A 20,922-nucleotide genomic window follows, 5' to 3' on the forward strand; every position below is an offset into this window, starting at 1 on the left:
AAAACTCTCAAAGCCTATACCATCACAAAGCAAAACTCTAAAAATAAAAATGTATTAGAAAAAGAAATGTTCTTTCTAATGAAAAATTAACATAACTAAATATAAAATAATAGCCCTCAAACAGCTTACTTAAAAGCGTTTCCTAAATAATGAATTTAGGTCACTTAAAAAATATTGTAGCTATATTGGGAGGCCGAGGCGGGTGGATCACGAGGTCAGGAGATCGAGACCATCCTGGCTAACACGGTGAAACCCTGTCTCTACTAAAAAATACAAAAAAATTAGCCGGGCGTGCTGGCGGGCGCCTGTGGTCCCAGCTACTCGGGAGGCTGAGGCAGGAGAATGGCGTGAACCCAGGAGGTGGAGGTTGCGGTGAGCCGAGATCGCGCCACCGCACTCCAGCCTGGGGGACAGAGAAAGACTCCGTCTCAAAAAAAAAAAAAAAAAAAAAAAAATTGTAGCTATATATTATATGTGGAAAAACTGTGTGAAGCTTTTATTATGTAATAAACCTACCAAAGTTCAATGGAGTGAATTTTCCTAACTTTCAGTCTTCATGTTTCGTCTTAAGGAAAATAAAGATAGGGGAATAGATTGGAACTTTTTCAACAGATTACTTCATTTCCTTCTCTTTACTGGATCCAGTAAGAACTCAAAACTTTGTGTGTAATTTTGCCTTCTTTCAATGTTTTTACTACTTAAGGATAGAATAGGATGGAGAATCAAACCCAAAGCCAATGAAATTATAGTATCAATTAATATTTAAAATTGCATATAATATATCACACTTAATGGCAAAATACTGAAAGCTTTCCCTTAGTAATCAGGAACACAACAAGGATGCTTGCTTTCACTACTTCTATTAAATACTGTAATAGAGGTTTTAGCCAGGGAAATTACAGGCAAGAAAGAGAAAACGCATCCAGAAGTTGGTGAAGGATAAAGATGGCAGATGGGGGCAGGACTAGCTTGCAGCTCCTGCTTGGATGGACAGAGCAGCTGTGGACACCCACATCGTGAACTTTTGCTCCAAGAACTATCGCAGGAACATACCAGAAAAGCCGAGATAATCCACAGAGCCTCTGAAGGCACTAGATCGCCGCTGCAGGCTCCTTGAGACACTGAAAAGCTGTGAGTCTCCTTGCTTTCTCAGTGGGTAGGCTCATGGTCTGGGGCAAGTTCTCAGCCCTGGTCACCTGCTGCCAGGAAATAGGCTTGGTGCTACTGAGGGGGCACAGTGGGAGTGAGACCAGCCTTTAGGGCTGTGGACTGTGCGGGAGCAGGGTGAGGCCTGTGACTGCCAGCTTTCCCCCATTTCCCTAGTGACCTGTATGTCTCAGCAGAGGCAGCCATAAGAGGCAGCCACAATACCCCTGGGAACGAAACTCCATTGTCCTGGGAACCACACCCCCATTCCCCACAGCAGCTGCAGCAAGCCCCATCCAGGAAGAGTCTGAGCTCAGATGTGTCTATCCCTGCCCCAACCTGGTGGTCTTTATCTATCAACCCTGGTAGTCAAAGACAAAGGTCACAATCTCTTGGGAGCTCTATGGCCCTGCCCACTGCCTGAGAAACCTGAAAACTTAACCAGGCGTCCCTAGGGCAAGTCTGCATCCTCCCTACAGTACTGCAGCTGATGCCCTCTTGACAGTGCCACCTCCTGGCTTGAGGACAATCAACACAAAACCAGCGCACCAAACAAAAATACAACCAAGGACCCTCAGAGAGTCCACTTTATTCCCCTGCTCCCTCTACCAGAGCAGGTGCTGGTATCCATGGCTGAAAGATCTGATGATAGATCACATCACAGGACTCTTTGCAGGCACCCCCCAGTACCAGCCTGGAGCCTAGTAGATCTGCTGGGTGGCTAAACTCAGAAGAGCAAACGCAGTCACTGTAGTTTGGCTCTCAGGAAGCCCCATTCCTAGGGCAAGGGGGAGAACACCACATCAAGACAGCACCTGTGGGACAAAAGAATCTCAACAGCAGCCCTTGAGTTCCCTCTGACATAGTCTACCCAAATGAGAAGGAACCAGAAAAACAATTCTGGTAATATAAAAATACAAGGTTCTTTAACGACCCCAAAAGATCACACCGGCTCACCAGCAATGGATCCAAACCAAGATGAAATCTCTGGCAGGGATAGCATTAGGAGACATACCTAATGCTAGATGACGAGTTAGTGGGTGCAGCACACCAACATGGCACATGTATACATATGTAACAAACGTGCACATTGTGCACATGTACCCTAAAACTTAAAGTATAATAATAATAATAAAAAGAAATCTCTGAATTGCCAGAAAAAGAATTCAGAAGGTCGAATATTAAGCTAATCAAGGAGCCACCAGAGAAAGGTAACGTCCCATTTAAAGAAATCAAAAACATGACACAGGATACGAAAAGAAAAATCTTCAGTGAAATAGGCAGCATAAATAAAATAAAATCAATCACAACTTCTGGAAATCAAGGACACACTTAGAGAAATGAAAAATGCACTGAAAAGTCTCAGCAACAGAATCAAACAAGCAGAAGAAAGAACTTCAGAGCTCGAAGACAAGGCATTTGAATTAATCCAATCCATCAAAGACAAAGAAAAAGAATAAAAAAATGAAGAAAGCCTCCAAGAAGTTTGGGACTATATTAAACAACCAAACCTAAGAATAATTGGTGTTCCCGAGGAAGAAGACAAATCTAACAGTTTGGAAAACATATTTGAGGAAATAATCGAGGAAAACTTTCCTGGCCTTGCTAGAGATCTAGACATCTAAATATAAGAAGCTCAAAGAACATCTGGGAAATTCATCACAAAAAGATCATCGCCTAGGCACACAGTCATCAGGTTATCTAAAGTCAAGACGAAGGGAATAATCCTAAGAGCTGTGAGGCAAAAGCACCAGGTAACCTATAAAGGAAAACCTATCAGATTAACAGCAGATTTCTCAGCAGAAACCCTACAAGCTAGAAGGGATTGGGGTCCTATCTTTAGCTTCCTTAAAACAATTACCAGCCAAGAATTTTGCACCCAGCAAAACTAAGATTTATAAATGATACAGTCTTTTCCAGACAAACAAAGGCTGAGAGAATTCACCACTACCAAGCCAGCACTGTAAGAACTGCTAAAAGGAGCTCTAAATCTTGAAACAAATCCCCAAAATACATCAAAAGAGAGCGCCTTTAAAGCATAAATCTCACAGGACCTATATAACAACACAATGAAAAAATGAAAAAAACCCCAAGGCATTCAGGCAACAAATAGCATGATGAATAGTACCTCACTTCTCAGCACTAATGTTGAAAGTAAATGGCCTAAATGCTCCACTTAAAAGATACAGAATGGCTGGGCATGGTGGCGGGCATCTGTGTCCCAGCTACATGGGAGGCTGAGGCAGGAGAACGGCATGAACCCAGGAGGCGGAGCTTGCAATGCGTCAAGATCGCGCCACTGCACTCCAGCCTGGGCGACAGTGTGAGACTCTGTCTCAAAAAAAACAAAACAAACAAACAAAAAAACACCAAAAAAAACCAAACCCCACCCCCCCCCCCAAAAAAAAAAAAAACACGATACAGAATGGATAAGAATTCACCAACCAAGTTTCTGCTATCTTCAGGGGACTCACCTAACTCCTAAGTACTCAAATAAACTTAAGGTAAAGGGGTGAAAAAAGATACTCCACGCAAATGGACACCAAAAGCAAGCAGGAGTAGCTACTCTTTTGTCAGACAAAACAAACTTTAAAGCAACAGAGTTAAAAAGACAAAGAAAGACATTATATAATGATAAAAGGATTAGTCCAATGATCGATCCTAAATATATATGCATCTAACACTGGAGCTCTCAAATTTATAATTACTACTAGACCTAAGAAATGAGATAGACGGCAACACAATAATAGTGGGGGACTTTCAATACTCCACTGACAGCACTAGACAGGTCATTAAGACCGAATGTCAATAAAGAAACAATGGACTTAAACTACACCCTAGAACAAATGGACTTAACAGATATTTACAGAACATTCTACCTGACAACTGCAGAATATACATTCTATTCATCAGCACATGGAACATTCTCCAAGACAGACTATATGAGAGGCCACAAAACAAATCTCGGTAAATTTAAGACAAATCAAAATTATATCAATTGTACTCTCTCTGATCACAGTGGAATAAAACTGAAAATCAACTCCAAAAGGAATCCTCAAAACCATGTAAATACATGGAAATTAAATAACCTGCTACTGAATGATTGTTGGGTCAACAATGAAATCAAGATGGAAATTAAGATTCTTTGAACTGAACGATAACAGTGACACAACCTATCAAAACCTCTGGGATACAGCAAAAGTAGTGCTAAGAGTAAAGTTCATAGCATTAAATGCCTACATCAAAAAGTCTGAAAGAGCACAAACAGACAATCAAAGGTTACAACTAAAGGAACTGGAGAAACACAAACAATCCAAACCCAAACCCAAACCCAGCAGAAGAAAAGAAATAAAGATCAGAGCAGAACTAAATGAAATTGAAACAAACAAACAATACAAAAGACACGTAAAACAAAAAGCTGGATCTTTGAAAAGTAAATAAAATTGATAGACCATTAGTGAGATTAACCAAGAAAAGAAGAGAGAAGATCCAAATGGCCAGGCGTGGTGACTCATGCCTGTAATCCCAGCACTTTGGGAGGCTGAGGTGGGTGGATCACTTGAGGTCAGGAGTTCGAGATCAGTCTGGCCAACATGGTGAAACCCCATTTCTACTAAAAATACAAAAATTAGCTGGGTGTGGTGGCGTGCACCTGTAATCCCAGCTACTTGGGTGACTGAGGCAGGAGAATTGCTTGAACCCAGGCAGTGGAGGCGGCAGTGACCCAAGATTGCGCCACTGCACTACAGCCTGGGTGACAGAGTGAGACTCCATCTCAAAATAAAAGATCCAAACAAGCTCAATTAGAAATGAAACAGGAGATAATACAACCAATACCACAGAAATACAAAAGATTATTCAAAGCTACTATGAACACCTTTACGTGCATAAACTAGAAAACCTTGAGGTGAGTAAATTCCTGGAAATATACAACCCTCCTAGATTAAACCAGGAAGAAACAGAAACTCTGAACAGACCAGTAACAAGCAGTGAGATTGAAATGATAATTAAGAAATTGCCAATGAAAAAAAAAGTCCAGGACAAGACAGATGCACAGCTGAATTCTGTCAGACATTCAAAGAAGAAATGGTACCCATCCTATTGACAATATTTCAAAAGATAAAGAAAGAGGGAATCCTCCCTAAATCATTCTATGAAGCCAGTATCACACTAATACCAAAACCAGGGAAGGATCTAACAAAAAAAGGAAACTACAGACACATATCCCCGACGAACAGACGCAAAAATCCTCAACAGCGTATCAAGAGAATCCACCATGATCAAGTGGGTTTCATACCAAGGATGCAGGGATGGTTTAACATACGTAAGTCAATAAATGTGATACATCACATAAACAGAACTAAAAACAAAAATCACACGATCATCTCAATAGATGCAGAAAAAGTATTAAACAAAATCCAGCATCCTTTATGATTAAAACCCTCAGCAAAATCGGCATAGAAGGGACATACCTTAAGGTAATAAAAGCCACCTATGACAAACTCACAGCCAACATTATATTCAACGGGGAAAAGTTAAAAGCATTCCCCCTGAGAAATGGAACAAGACAAGGATGCCCACTTTCACCACTTCCGTTCAACATAGTATTGGAAGTCCTGGCCAGAGCAATCAGACAAGAGAAAGAAAGGGCACCCAAACTGGTAAAGGGGAAGGCAAACAACTGCTGTTTGCTGCTGATAGAATCATACACCTAGAACACGCTAAAGACTCATCAAAAAATTGCTCCTAGAACTGGTGAGTGAATTCAGCAAAGCTTCAGGATACAAAATTAATGTGTGCAAATCAGTACCTCTGCTATATACCAACAGTGACCAACCTGAGAATCAAATCAAGAGGTCAACCCTAGGCCGGGTGTGGTGGCCCACGTCTGTAATCCCAGCACTTTGGGAGGCCGAGGTGGGTGGATCACCAGAGGTCAGAAGTTCGAGACCAGCCTGATCAACATGGCAAAACCCTGTCTTTACTAAACATACAAAAATCAGCCAGGTGTGGTGGTGCATGCCAGTAATCCCAGCTACTCAGGGCGGGGGCCAATGGGTGGGGTAGGGTGGGGGCTGAGACAGGAGAAGCGCTTGAACCCAGGAGGTGGAGGTTGCAGCAAGCTGAGATTGTGCTACTTACTGTACTCCAGCCTGGGCAACAGAGTGAGACACTGTCTCAAATAAATAAATAAATAAATAAATAAATAAATAAATAAAATAAAATAAAATAAAAATAAAAAGAACTTGACCCTTTTTACAATAGCTAAAGGAAAACAAAATACTTAAGAATATACCTAACTAAGGAGGTAAAAGTCCTCTACAAAGAAAACTACAAAACACTGCTGAAAGAAATCACAGATGACACAAACAAATGGAAACACATCCCATGCTCATGGACGAGTAGAATCAATATTGTGAAAATGACTATACTGCCAAAAGCAATCTACAAATTCAATGCAATTCCCACCAAAATACCACCATCATTCTTCACAGAACTAGAAAAAAATTCCTAAAATTCATATGGAACCAAAAAAGAGCCTCCATAGACAAAGCCAAACTAAGCAAAAGGAACAAATCTGGAGGCATCACATTACCTGACTCCAAACTATACTATGAGGCCATAGTCATCAGAACAGCATGGTACTGGTATAAAAATGGACACACAGAACGAAGCAGAATAGAAAACCCAGAAATAAAGCCAAATACTTACAGCCACCTGATCTTTGACAAAGCAAACAAAAACATAAAGTGGGGAAAGGACACCCTATTTGACAAATGGTGCTGGGATAATTGGCTAGCCACATGTAGAAAATGAAACTGGATCCTCATCTCTCACCTTATAAAAACATCAACTCAAAATGGATCAAAGACTTAAATCTAAGACCTGAAACCATTAAAATTTTAGAAGATAACATCAGAAAACCCTTCTAAACACTGGCTTAGGCAAAGACTTCATGACCAAGAACCCAAAAGCAAATCCAACAAAAACAAAGATGTGCAGATGGGACTTAATTAAACTAAGAAGCTTCTGCACAGCAAAATAAATAATCAGCAGAGTTAACAGACAACCTACAGAGTGGGAGAAAATCTTCACAATCTATACTTCTGACAAAGGACTAATATCCAGAATCTACAAGGAACTCAAACAAATCAGCAAGAAAAAAACAATCTCATCCAAAAGTGGGCTAAGGACATGAATAGAAAATTCTCAAAGGAAGATACACAAATGGCTGACAAGCATATGGAAAAGTGCCCAACATCCCTATCAGGAAAATGTAAATCAAAACCACAATGTGATATTACCTTACCCCTGCAAGAATGGCCATCATAAAAAAATAAAAAAATAATAGATGTTGGCGTGGATGCAGTGAAAAGGAACACTTTTACACTGTTGATGGGAATGTAAACTAGTACAACCACTATGGAAAACAGTACAGAGATTCCTTAAAGAACTAAAAGTAGATCTACCGTTTGATCCAGCAATTCTACTACTAGGTATCTACACAGAGGAAAATAAGTCATTATATGAAAAAGCTACTTGCACATGCATGTTTATAGCAGTGCAATTCACAACTGCAATAATATGGAACCAGCCCAAATGCCCATTTTTCAATGAGTGGATAAAAAATATATGGTGTGTACACACACACACACACACACACACACACACACACACCACGGAATACTACTCAGCCATAAAAAGGAATGAAATAATGGTATTTGCAGCAACCTGAATGGAACTGGAGATTATTATTCTAAATGAAGTAACTCAGGAATGGAAAACCAAACATAGTATGTTCTCACTCATAAGTGGGAGCTAAGCTATGAGGATGCAAAGGCATGAGAATGATACATTGGCATTTGGGGACTCGGGAAAGCGTGGGAGTGGGGTGAGGGATAAAAGACTACACACTGGGTACAGTATACACTGCTCGGATGATGGGTGCACCAAAATCTCAGAAATCACCACTAACTTATTCACGTAACCAAACACCACCTGCTCCCGAAAAACTTACTGAAATTAAAAAAAAAAATCCAAAAAACAAAAAACAAAATCCTGAAGTTTTCCATCCTTTAAAATAAAAAAAAAAGAGAAATAAACGGCATCCAGAGGTAAACTATCTCTATTTGCCAATGACATGATCTTGTATACAGAAAATTCAAATTACATAACTATTAGAGGTAATAAATGAGTTCAGCAAGGTTGTAGGATAAAAGATAAACACCTAAAAGTCAATTATATTTCCATATGCTAGCAATAAAAACTCCAAAAATAAAAGAACAATTCCATTTATAACAGCATTGAAAGAATAAAATACTGGCTGGGCATGGTGGCTCACCCCTGAAATCCCAGCACTTTGGGTGGCTGAGGCGGGCTGGATGACTTGAGCTCAGGAGTTTGAGATCAACCTGGGCGACATGGTAAAACCCCATCTCTACCAAAAATACACACACACGAAAAAAGCCAGTCATGGTGGCACGTGTCTGTGTTCCCAACTACATGGGAGGTTGAGGTGGGAGATCATCTTGGGCCTGGGAAGTGGAGGTTGCAGTGAGCTGAGATTGTGCCAACGCACTCCAGCCTGGGTGACAGAGTGAAACTCTGTCTCAAGAAAAAAAAAAAGAGAGAGAGAGAATACTTAGAAATAAATTTAACGAAAGAACTCCAAGACTTGTACACAGAAAACTACAAAACATTATTGAAAGGAATTAAAGAAATATACCCATATATTTACAGTTAACTGATTTTCTATATGGTTGCCAAGACCATTCAATGTGGAAAGAATAATCTTTTCAACCAAACAGTGATGCTATCCACATACAAAAGAATGAAGTTGGACCTCTACTTCACATTATACAAAAATCAACTCAAAATGAATCAAAGACCAAAATCTAAAAGCAAAATCATAAAACTCTTAAAACTTAACTGTAAGTCTTTGTGATGCTGGATTACGCAATGGCTTCTTAGATACAATACAAAAAGTTACAAAAGAAAAAATATTAAAAAATTGGTTTTTAGATTGGTTTTTAGACTCAATCATTATCACGAAATTACGGCATTTTATAAAGTTTTATCCACTTAAACTTCAACAAAAATGTAGCAGTATATTTTTACCCCATACTGTCACCAGCAGAATGTACTGACAAACTTTTTGCTCTTTTGATAACATGTTTAAGATGTATTAATTGTTTTAATTAGCATTTGTTATTACTCATCTTTTTCTACATTTTTTACCTTAACAAATTATGTTGAGATATTCACATACCATAAAATCTACGTTTTTAAAGTATGCAATTCAGTAGTTTCTAGTTTATTCACAGAGTTGTGCCATCATCATTACTTTCTAATTCCAGAACATCCTTATTACCCCATAAACAAACCCTGTACCTATTAGCAGTCACTCCCCATTCTGCCCTACACCCACCACCTGGCAACTGCTAATCTACTTTCAGTAACTGGATTTATCTATTCTGGAACTTTCATATAATAAAATTATGCAGCAAGTGGACTTTTGTCCCTGATCAATTTAAAATTACAAAGTTATAGCTAATTATTTTAGTATATATGAATGTACAAAAAAAACCTGGTTACTAAAAATCTAGTCATTCAATTAGACTTCTAAAATGATTTAAATATATGGCTCTGTGTAAGCAACCAATGGTCAGAGACAACCTTTTGCGAAAGTTAGCCATCATAATTTCCAAATTAAATTATGAATTTCTATTTCAAAATTTCTGCTTTACATATGGAAAAAAAATAACCAAAGGAGGACCATACTACTTAATTTACTATAGCAATTACAGCTGTAGTATATAGTGACAGAACATCTCCAGAGACATGTATTAGAGAAGATAGTGCCATGTTTGTACCAAAACCTGAACAGGAAAGGCAGGATTACTTAAATGTGGGAAGAAATGGAACTTACATAAGTCGGTGTTTCCAAGCTATCTGTGTTGACCAGTACTGGAGGAGGATTTGCCTTTAAAAAAAGAAATCGTAAATGTGTTAGCTTAACAAGAAAATAAAAACATTACATGTTAATGTTCACAATGTTAGAGGCATATGAAAGACCTGATATTTCTTAAGTTATAATCTTATATGAGCTTTTTATATGTTAAATAATATATCCTTTTCCAGCACCAAACACAAAAAAGTATGTATAAGCAGTTAAACTAGATTTGCTTCTAAGAAATAAATTGCTATTTCTGCTAAAGCAGCCATGATTTTCTTAAGTTTTACACAGATCACCATAGCCTTCTCATAAAATCCATGAATATTCTTTAGTGTAACCAATAACTCTTCGTAGGTTGCTTAGAAATCATTGTTTTCTCTTCCCAAGGATACTGTAAAGATTTCAATCATTTCATCACCCAGGAAAATATTCTTCCCCACAGTGAACTGTTTTTAAACAAGGAAAAAAAAGTTCATCGCAGAAAGAAATTAATTGTAAACTTTTAGAAAACTAAAAATACACTCTTAATGTAAAAATCCCTGACTATTTTCAGCTGCTATAATTGCGTTCCAGTTATTCTAGACCACTCACAGAATTAACAGTGATTTATTACAGCAAGAAAAATAAGCAGAATAACACACACCTAGTTAAGTTTGGATTGAAAAAAAATCTTGGTTTTCTGGTTAGGTTAGACATTATTATGTATATGAAACTAAACAATAAAATGCAATAACAAATGAAAAATATAGTAAAAATCTGACATAATTCCCCTCAAAATTCTTTCTTCTGCATATTTAAAGTTATGAAAGTATCAAGTCACATAACACTTTCAGAGAATAAAAAAGATGACTATCCTTTAAACAAACTTTAGAAGATATGTTTATACACATTAATGGTTCTACTTCAATTAGCTGAAGAATTATATATAAAAGCTGTATAAAATAACATTATAACACAAAATAACCATTTTCTTCCAAATGTATAGGCTTTTAATAAAGGTGAATATTCAAAATTCAAATAACACATTATTTTCAGCACAGTACTACATCTAAATGATATGACAAAATGCTTAAAGACAACCTAGTTTCATGGTTAAAAAATTAAACAGTATGCATTTGGGCTACATCGAGCAGTAAGTTAAAAATGAGTAGCTAATACTTCGTTATACATAAACATAAAATTAAATACTTTATGTTTAGTCCCACCATTAAATAATAGTCTACCTTTAAATAATTTGGTGAAAGTCCACTTAAATAAAAATTGTACTTATGAAATTGCTATTTAAGCAAAGCTACCCAACTTACAGACATCTGAGATTTTATGAATATTTCAAATTACTTATTTCCCAATGGCATATTGAGATTACTCAAACTGATAATATTTTACATTGCTAAAAAAATTAATAATACAACTTCACTTTATTCTGCTTAAGCAATTACAGAAGAAAAGGGCAAGAAAGAATAGGATATTTAAAGTTACAAAAGAAATTACATTTTAAAAACACTATGGCAAGAAAGCCTTTTGGTCCCTCTGCCGATTTTTTACTAAACACGCAGTGGAAAAAGTTGGTTTTTATCAAAATCTAATTTATACCATAATTACTATGGTAGCTGCTTATCAGTACTAACTCATCATCATTTTATAGAAGTTACCTTTTGATTCTGTTCATTTAGAAAGTCTTGCTAATATTGAAATATATATAAACAAAATGATATAAGGTGTTATATTTACTTCAAAATAAAACAATGGAAGGTTGGGAGTAGGAGGGGTTATGAATCAAACCGAAGTACACGAGTTGATTGCTGTAGCTGGTGATGGGTATACATAGAGTTCATTGTACTATTCTTTCTACATTGGAATATTTTTGAAGTTCTGCATAATAAAAAGTAAACAAAAAAATCACTTTGAGCCAAGTACTCAGTTTTAAAGAGGTTAATAGCTAAAGTAGTTGTGAAATACTCTGGGTCAGGGTTGCTATTAAGATACTGGCATTCAGACAAGCGCGGTGGCTCATGCCTGTAATCTTAGCACTTTGGGAGGCCAAGGCTGGTGGATCACTTGAAACCAGGAGTTCAAAACCAGTCTGGCCAACATGGGTGAGCAAAATTATGTTTGTTAAGCCTTATTACCGATGCTTGGGTCAAATTATCTAGGGGCTTTGTAGTTCCTCCTTCTGGAATATCCTTGCCCTTTTACTGTCTCTACCCCCAATCTCTAAGTGAATTATACGGCTTCACTGTTGTCCAAGTTGGAACTACACACAATGGTATATGAATTTTAGTAATAGAATAAGCATTTCTATAGCTTCCTATGATTTGCAACATATTTTCTTTTATATGACTTCTCTAGAGCCTCACACAGTCCCCCTGGGTAAAGACAGGTGTTGCTATCTTTTCACAGATGGAGAAAATGAATTTCAATAATAATTGTGATTTACCTATACTCAAATGTCACTGAGTGGTAGAGGGAGGTACAGAGAGACCTAGAACCAGGTCTAAGATTACAGGGTCACTTGAACCAAGGTGCAATGAAGGGTTTTTCTTCATTTGAAATCATTTCACATAGACTCTTCCCAAGTCTTTCAGTTGTAGCTGTTTGATTTTCCATGTTACCCGTTCTACTACCCACTGTCTTGGTTAAGGATCCCAAAGTCTTTTTTTTTTTTTTTTTTTTTTTTTTCTGAGACAGAGTCTTCCTCTGTCACCCAGGGTAGGACTTTTTAAAAGTCAAGTTTAGGCCGGGCGCGGTGGCTCACGCCTGTAATCCCAGCACTCTGGGAGGCCGAGGAGGGCAGATCACGAGGTCAGGAGATCCAGACCATCCTGGCTAACACGGTGAAACCCCGTCTCTATTAAAAATACAAAAAAATTAGCTGGGCATCGTGGTGGGCGCCTGTAGTCCCAGCTACTCTGGAGGCTGAGGCAGGAGAATGGTGTGAACCCAGGAGGCAGAGCTTGCAGTGAGCCAAGATGGCACCACTGCACTCCAGCCTGGGTGACAGAGCCAGACTCTGTATCAAGAAAAAAAAAAAAAAAAAGAATTAAAAGATGTGAACAAAAGCAAGAAAATGCTGTATGAACAAAACGGAAATATCAATAAAGAGAAATAAAAATTGGCCAGGCGCGGTGGCTCACGCTTGTAATCCCAACACTGGGAGGCTGAGGCGGGAGGATCATGAGGTCAGGAGATCGAGACCACGGTGAAACCCCGTCTCTACTAAAAATACAAAAAATTAGCCGGGCGTGGTGGCGGGCGCCTGTAGTCCCAGCTACTTGGAGAGGCTGAGGCAGGAGAATGGCGTGAACCCGGGAGGCGGAGCTTGCAGTGAGCCGAGATTGCGCCACTGCACTCCAGCCTGGGCGACAGAGCGAGACTCCGTCTCAAGAAAAAAAAAAGAGAGAGAGAGAGAAATAAAAATTATAAAATTCAGGAACTGAGAAGTACAATAATGGAAAATTCACTGGAGGGATTCAAAAGCATATCTGAGCAGGTAAAAAAAAAAGCAGTGAACATGAGATAGGACAAGGGAAAGTACTGAGTCTGAAGAACAGAAATAAAAGAGGTTCAAGGAAAGTGAACAGAACCTAAGGGACCTGTGAGACATCATCAAGCAGACCAACTAATGCATTGTGGGAGTTGCATGAGAAATGACAGATAAAAGAGTAGAAAAAATATTTGAAGAAGTAATAGTCAAAACTTCTCAGATTTCATGAAACACATAAATACAAACATCCAAGAAGCTCAATAAACAAGTAATGAAATCCAACACTCACACTGAAACACATTATACTAGAACTGTCAAATGCCAAAAACAAAGGGAGATTTTTGAAAGCAATAAGAGAAGTGACTTGTCACATACAACAAATCCTCAATGAGATTATCAGCAGACTTCATATTGGACACTCTGGAGGTCATACGGCAGTGGGTGGAAATACTCAGTGCTGAAATAAGATGAAAAAACCCCAAACCTATCCACTAAGAATCCTGTATCCAGCAAGACAGTCCCTCAAAAGTAAGGGGGAAAGTAAGATGTTCCCTGATGAACAAAAGCTGAGGGAGTTTGTTATCACTAGAACTGCCCTGAAAGATGTGCTAAAGGTAGCAGTTCAGGTTGAAATGGAAGAAAACTAGACAGTAACTCAAAGTCATATGAAGAAATAAAGATCTCAGTAAAGGTAAATACATAGGTAATAATAAATGCTAGTTAGTAATATTGTAACAATGGTTGTGTAAATCCGCTTTTGGTTTTCCACATGATTGAAGAGACTATTACATTTTCAAATTAAAAAAAAAAAAAAAACTCAGCCTAGCCAGGCATGGTGGCTCACACCTGTAATCCCAGCACTTCAGGTGGCCGAGGCAGGCAGAGATGGCTTGAGCCCAGGAGTTCAAGACCAGCCTGTGGAACATGGTGAAACCTCATCTCTACAAACAAAACAAAACAGCAACAACAACAAAAATTAACCAGGTGCGGTAGGCACATGCCTGTAGTCGTGGCTATTCAGGAGACTGAGGCGGAAGAATCGACTGGGCCAAGAGGTTGAGGCTGCAGTGAGCTGTGATGGCACCGCTGCACTCCAGCCTGGGCTACAGAATGAGACCCTGCCTATAAATAAACAAGCCTAATATTAATAAACAAAGTCAATATTGGCAAATAACGAAATTCAATTATTAGTTTAAAAGCTAACATTATAACTTTGATTTGTAACTTCATATTTTGTCTCCTGCATAATTTAAGAAACTAATGCATTAAAAATTATTAGTTTCTGTTTTTGGGCATACAATATATGAAGATGTAATTCTGTGACATCAACAACTGAAAGGGGTTGGGACAGAGCAGTTAAAGGGGCAGAGGTTTTGTATATTATTGCAGTTAAGCTTGTACAAATTGAGATTAGAAGTGTCTAGGAGGTTAAATGTAATCCCCATGGTAACCACACAAAATATAACTAAAGAATAGACACAAAGGAAACAAGAAAGCTAAATGTTTCACTACAAAAAATTAATCAAAGACCAAAGAAGACAGTAATGCAGGAAATGAGAAACAAAAAAGCTACAAGGCATATATATAAAGAAAACAAATAGCAAAATGACAAAAGTAAGTCTTTCCTTACCAATAATTACTTTAAATGTAAATAAATTCTTCAATCAAAAGACAGAAACGGGCAGAATAAAAATTTTAAAATGTTCCAACCACAAGCTGTATACAAGAGACTCACTGTAGACCCAAAGACACAAATATGCTGAAACTGAAGGACAGAAAGGGATATTTCATGCAACAGTAACCAAAGGAGAGCAGGAGTGGCTGTACTCATAACAGACAAAATAGACTTTAAATGAAAAAAAGGTTAGGCGATAACAAAGGTATTATACATTAATAAAAGGTTCAATATAGGAATGTAACAATTACAAAAATTAACACACCTAATAGCAGACCATCAAAACGTAAGTAGCAAAAATGAGACAGAATTGAAGAAAGAAATGGTTCTACAGTAATAGCTGGAGACTTCAATACCCCATTCTCCATAATGGGCAGAACAACCAGACATATGATAAGTAAGGAAATAGAGGAGATGAACAAACACAATATACCAAAGAGACACAGAACTCTAACAACAACAGAACACACATTCTTCTCAAGTGCACATGGGAACAGAAGGAAACTATGTCAAACTAAGAAAAACCATATACAAAACACACACAGTGAACATCATACTCAGTGGTGAAAGACTGAAAGCTTTTCCTCTAAGATAAGAAAGAAGGCAAGTATGTCTGCTTTCACCACTTGTACTCAACATGACCACTAGCTGAATAGTTGAAGTTGTAGTCAAAGCAATTAGGCAAGAAAAAGAAATAAAAGACATCCAAATTAGAAAGGAAGAAGCAAAATTACTTGTTCACAAATGATATGATCTTATATGTAAAACACCCTAAAGATTCTACACAAAAACTGTTAGAATTATTAAACCAATTAAGCAAAGTAGCAGGATACAAAGTCAACACACAAAAATCAGTTGTATTTCTTCTAACACTGAACAATCTAAAATGGAAATTAAGAAAACAATTCTGTTTATTATAGCATCAAAAAGAATAAATTTTCAGAACACCGAGCCTCCTAAATGAAGAATTAACTTCATCAAGAAGGTAAAAAACTTGTACAATGAAAACTATAAAACATGTATGAAAGAAATTAAGAAGACATAAATAAATGGGAAGGGATCTGTGGTCACAGACTGGAAGACTTACTATTGCAAAAATGTCAGTATTACCCAAAGCAATCTATAGACTTAATGCAATTCCTATCAAAATCCCAGTAGGGTTTTCAAAGAAATAGAATAACCCATCCTAACAGTCACATAGAATTTCACGGTACCCTGAAAGCCAAAATGATAATGAAAAAGAAAAACAAAGGTGGCGGGCTAACATTTCCTGATTCCAAAACTTACCACAAAGTTACGGTAACAGAAGCAGTCTGGTACTGGCATGCAGACAGACATACAGAAGGGAATAAAACAGAATCCAGAAATAAATGCCATATACAATTATCAACCTACAATGGATCACGATCTAAGTGTAAAACCTAAAACTATAAAACTATTAGAAGAAAACACAGGCTAAAAGCGAGACACTGGAATTGACAATGATTTCTTGGATATGACACAAAGGTACTGGCAAAAAAAGAAAAAACAGGTAAGTCATATCTCTGACAAGACATGAGACCCAGAATACACACAGAACTCCTAAAACTCGACAATAAGACCAAACACCCTAATTAAAAATGGTCAAGGAACTCATACAGACATTTTCCCAAAGACGACACACAAATGGACAATAAACACATGAAAAGATATGTCACTAATCATTATAGAAATGCAAATCAAAACTACAATGAGATGTCACCTCACACCCATTAGCCTGGCTACTATTAAGAAAACAGAAAATAAAAAGTGTTGGTGAGGATGTGGAGAAATTGGAATCCTTGTGCACTTTGGTGGAAATATAAAATTTTACAACCAGCTGGGTGTGGTGGCTCACGCCTGTAATCCCAGCACTTTGGGAGGCCGAGGCAGGCGGGCCACCTGAGGTCGGGAGTTTGATACCAGTCTGACCAACATGGAGAAACCTCTCTCTACTTAAAAAACAAAAAAAAAAAAAAAAAAAAAAAAAAAACAAAATTAGCCGGGCGTGGTGGCACATGCCTGTAATCCCAGCTACTCGGGAGGTTGAGGCAGGAGAATCACTTGAACCCGGTAGGCGGAGGCTGTGGTGAGCCAAGATCGCGCCATTGCACTCCAGCCTGGGCAACAAGAGCAAAACCCCATTTCAAAAAAAAAAAAGAAAAAAAAGGCCCACAGGCAATATGATGTTCTGTTCTGGACATACCTCTAATGTAATTACTCTCACATTATGCGGGAGTTATTTGTTAAACTTGTCTCTTGCACAAACACCTAGTAGGCTCCTAGAGGACAGAGACAATGTTCTATTCATCTTCAAAGCACATATTCAAATATCAAAAAAGACCACGCACAAAAAATTAGCTCTTAAAGCATTTTCAACAATAATTACATGACAGCTTTTCAGAACTGATAGAAATAAAGGTTTGAAACATCTAGTTTTAAAGCAGAGTATTTACTCTAGGGTGCAAATAAGCTTCTGGATTTGATAGGCTGGTATTACAGAGATTATGTGTTTACACTCCCAGTAAGAAGAACTAGTAACTGTCACCTACTCTGTACTCAGTTTCTATGTGGAGAAACCGAGGCTCTCAGAAGTTGAGTAATTTCCACACCATCACACATGCAGAAACAGGTGAAGCTAGGATGTGGTAGAGTCAGGTATGACTATAAAGTCCACGTTCTTTCTGCATTATTAAGCAGCCATTACATATTATCTTTATCTGTGCCACTCTGTACGATAAGCGTAATTCTGATTTGTAGAGGGCTTTCATAAAGTACAAACAATATGATCAATGTGAAAGTACTCTGAAAAGTATAAAGTGTTCTACAAATAATGAAAGACTACATACTTTTTAAAAAGTTATCATCTATGTATCTTTCTGATTTGCCTGACTCTCAAACTCATTTTAAAGGAGTCAGGTTGGCGTTACCCCCCATTTTAATAGATGAAGGGGGTATAAAACTCAGAGAGGGCAACTTGAGTGACAAAGACAGACTAGATTCTAAATCTTTTCTTCTGTTTTTATTTCTAATACATCCTAACGCATCTAAATGTAAAGTAGTGGATCTTTTAAGAATACATATTCACTTAATATGTTGAAATTGGGTTATATGTTAGTATGAATTTTAAATTTTACTTGGGGACAGATATTTTAGTCAATTATTTTAATTTTATAATGTACATATTATACTTGACTAATTAGGAACACACTTATTCTGGAAAACGAGGTACACTCATTGGCTTCTCACGTAACAACAAAAATGGTAAAACTATCTTTCATGAACTTCTGTAGTGTATTTAAAACCTAAAGTGAAGCTATGCAGAATAAATAGGTCTTTTTTGTGTGTATCCTCAATAAATATCCTCATTTAAAAAAAAACAAAAAACTTGTTCCTTAGTTTGCTGTCTCAGAGAAATATGAGGTAACACTAAAAACATGAACAGCTAAGATTATGTGCTAGTACTTGACATGCATTAAGCATCCTCTCGATCACTGTAAACCACCTCAAGTTAGTACTCCTGTCTATATTCAGTGTTACAGATGAGTAAATGGAAGTTCACTGTGGTTAAGTAAAGTGTGTAGTTACATAGGTTAAGTGGGAGGACTGGAATTCCAACCCCAGGTCATTCTGACTTTAAAATGTATATTTTTATAAGACTATGCAAGATCTCAACAATTTTCAAATGTAGTGGGATGCTAAGTTAAGGTTGCTGGGAGTAAATAAATGAGAGAATTCTGAATAGGAAAAGACAGGCTCCCAAATGAATATAAAGAGACTGGTACAAATTCTCAAAGGATTCCAGAAAACTATTTTAACACCAAAAAATTGACTCAAGTGAGAAGAGTAAAATAAACTTTCGAATCTACTTAAAAAAAAAAAAAACTGTACTAATAAACTCTACATATTTGGAAAGATGTTACATTATTACGATGCTGTAATAACCCTTAAACTGTTTGCTCAGAATTATATTTTATTTATAAATTCAATCTTTTTCCTGCGATATAGAGAGAATATCCATTTGGATTCATCTATTCATTGTTGGTTTTATGACTTAATTTTTAATTATTTTCATAATCAAAAATTATACGGTAGTATTATTACAATGATTACAATTCAGTCTTATTACAGTAAGGGTGGAATCATTATAACATTGCAATTTCCCCTAGAATCCTTGGTTGTATGGATGTTCCTACTGACTTCACTTTTTAGGAGAGGGGAAGGGCACTGAGATGTGAATAATCACAGTTGATATCTTATTTTTTCCCCAATGGAGATTATTTTGAAACTGTTTACACAGCAAACGTATGTTTATCCAGATTTTAGGCTACAGATCAATAACGGCAAAAAAAATCTATGGGTTCATTTATTTACACTTTAAATGAGATCGTGATCTTTCACACCAAAGATCTTTATTATTATCTTTAATACTACTACCATTATTTTGACTTTGGATAACTGTTGGAAGGGCAGTTAATGTCTCAAGCCACCCTTGGAAGTAGTAAAGCTTTGAAAAACTAAAAATGATTACACTCTCTCACATTTGGCTATTATTTTTAAACTGTTACACATAATTTTTTAAAAGTAAAATTTTACAACAGATTTACAGAAAAGTTGTGAAGATAGCACAGAGCATTCCCATATACTCCAGATATGTTGGCTATTATTTTTACCTAATAAATGTGAAGTGTGTTATCTAATCAAATAATATAAGAATATTTCCAAAGAAGATAAATATATAACAGGAAACAAAGTGTTAAATAAAATGATACACTGGTACAAGATCAGGAGTACAATGATTTTTACTAACTTTAGAAGAATAAAGTTTTCTAAAGTAAAAATGTTTAAAAACTGTTTTAAGCAGATTTCTAAGTACAAAGGCATGAAAACAAATCTAAGGTTCAATATTATGAAGTTCACTGTGTCCCATTTCACAGACAACCTAACAAAATGGCAAATCATGACTCCACTTACATTAAATCCCAAATGTTTAAGTCCCTAAAACTACTAACTGAAGCCCAAGGTAAATTACCAAATTACAAAAAACAGCCCAAACAGTTTTAAAAAAGAACACAAATCAAACATTAAAAGCAAATGAAATTTTTATAAAGAAAAAAGAAACTAATAAAAACCTGTGGTATGGTGGGTAGGATGACAGTATTCTCAGCAGGGACTGGCAGGACAGGGATCACAGGGACAGTGGGAGGAGAGGGAAGAACAGCTTCTGTTGGCTAAAAATCATCAATGACAGAAAATCAGGAAAAACACCAAAATAAAAGGGAAACACATAACAAAAAACTGTGCCATAAAGGTAAATCATAGTTTTCAGAAATAACTATGCAACAGGAAAAATATTAATACATTACACTAATATAAATGAGAAAATATTCTCTAGAAATTGTTTTAGAAAGTTATACCCCCAATAATAATTTTAATGATTCTGTAATTAAAATGAATGACTACTCTTTAGATGCTTAAATGATAATAATAAAAGATTATCATTTACAACATTCCTTCCTTCTCTGGGAGATAAGACACTTGCTTCATAGACAGACTGCAAAATATTTTTTCTAGCACTCAGAATACATTTCACTGCTTTCCTCTATGCATTCAGAAAACTACATGTAATTTTATTAGCCCAAT

General features: G+C 36.9%; 1 protein-coding gene across 28 annotated transcripts in view; it reads right to left on the reverse strand.

Moving 5' to 3' along the window:
- DLG1 (discs large MAGUK scaffold protein 1) overlaps window positions 1–20,922 on the reverse strand; it is a 277,635-nt gene that overhangs the window by 109,495 nt on the left and 147,218 nt on the right. For 16 of the 28 annotated variants that reach the window (XM_063622133.1, XM_063622145.1, XM_063622140.1 and 13 more), the window contains 2 exons: window positions 20,412–20,510; window positions 10,076–10,129 (listed from right to left, as the gene is read on the reverse strand). The exons of 2 other annotated variants lie outside the window; for them this stretch is intronic. In XM_063622133.1, coding sequence (XP_063478203.1) covers window positions 10,076–10,129; window positions 20,412–20,510 — 153 coding nt within the window. The remainder of the gene's footprint in view (window positions 1–10,075; window positions 10,130–20,411; window positions 20,511–20,922) is intronic. 10 more of the 28 variants (XM_063622148.1, XM_063622151.1, XM_063622149.1 and 7 more) reach the window with 1 other exon arrangement.

Source organism: Symphalangus syndactylus, chromosome 17 (genome assembly GCF_028878055.3).
Source record: "Symphalangus syndactylus isolate Jambi chromosome 17, NHGRI_mSymSyn1-v2.1_pri, whole genome shotgun sequence".
NCBI lineage: Eukaryota > Metazoa > Chordata > Mammalia > Primates > Hylobatidae > Symphalangus > Symphalangus syndactylus.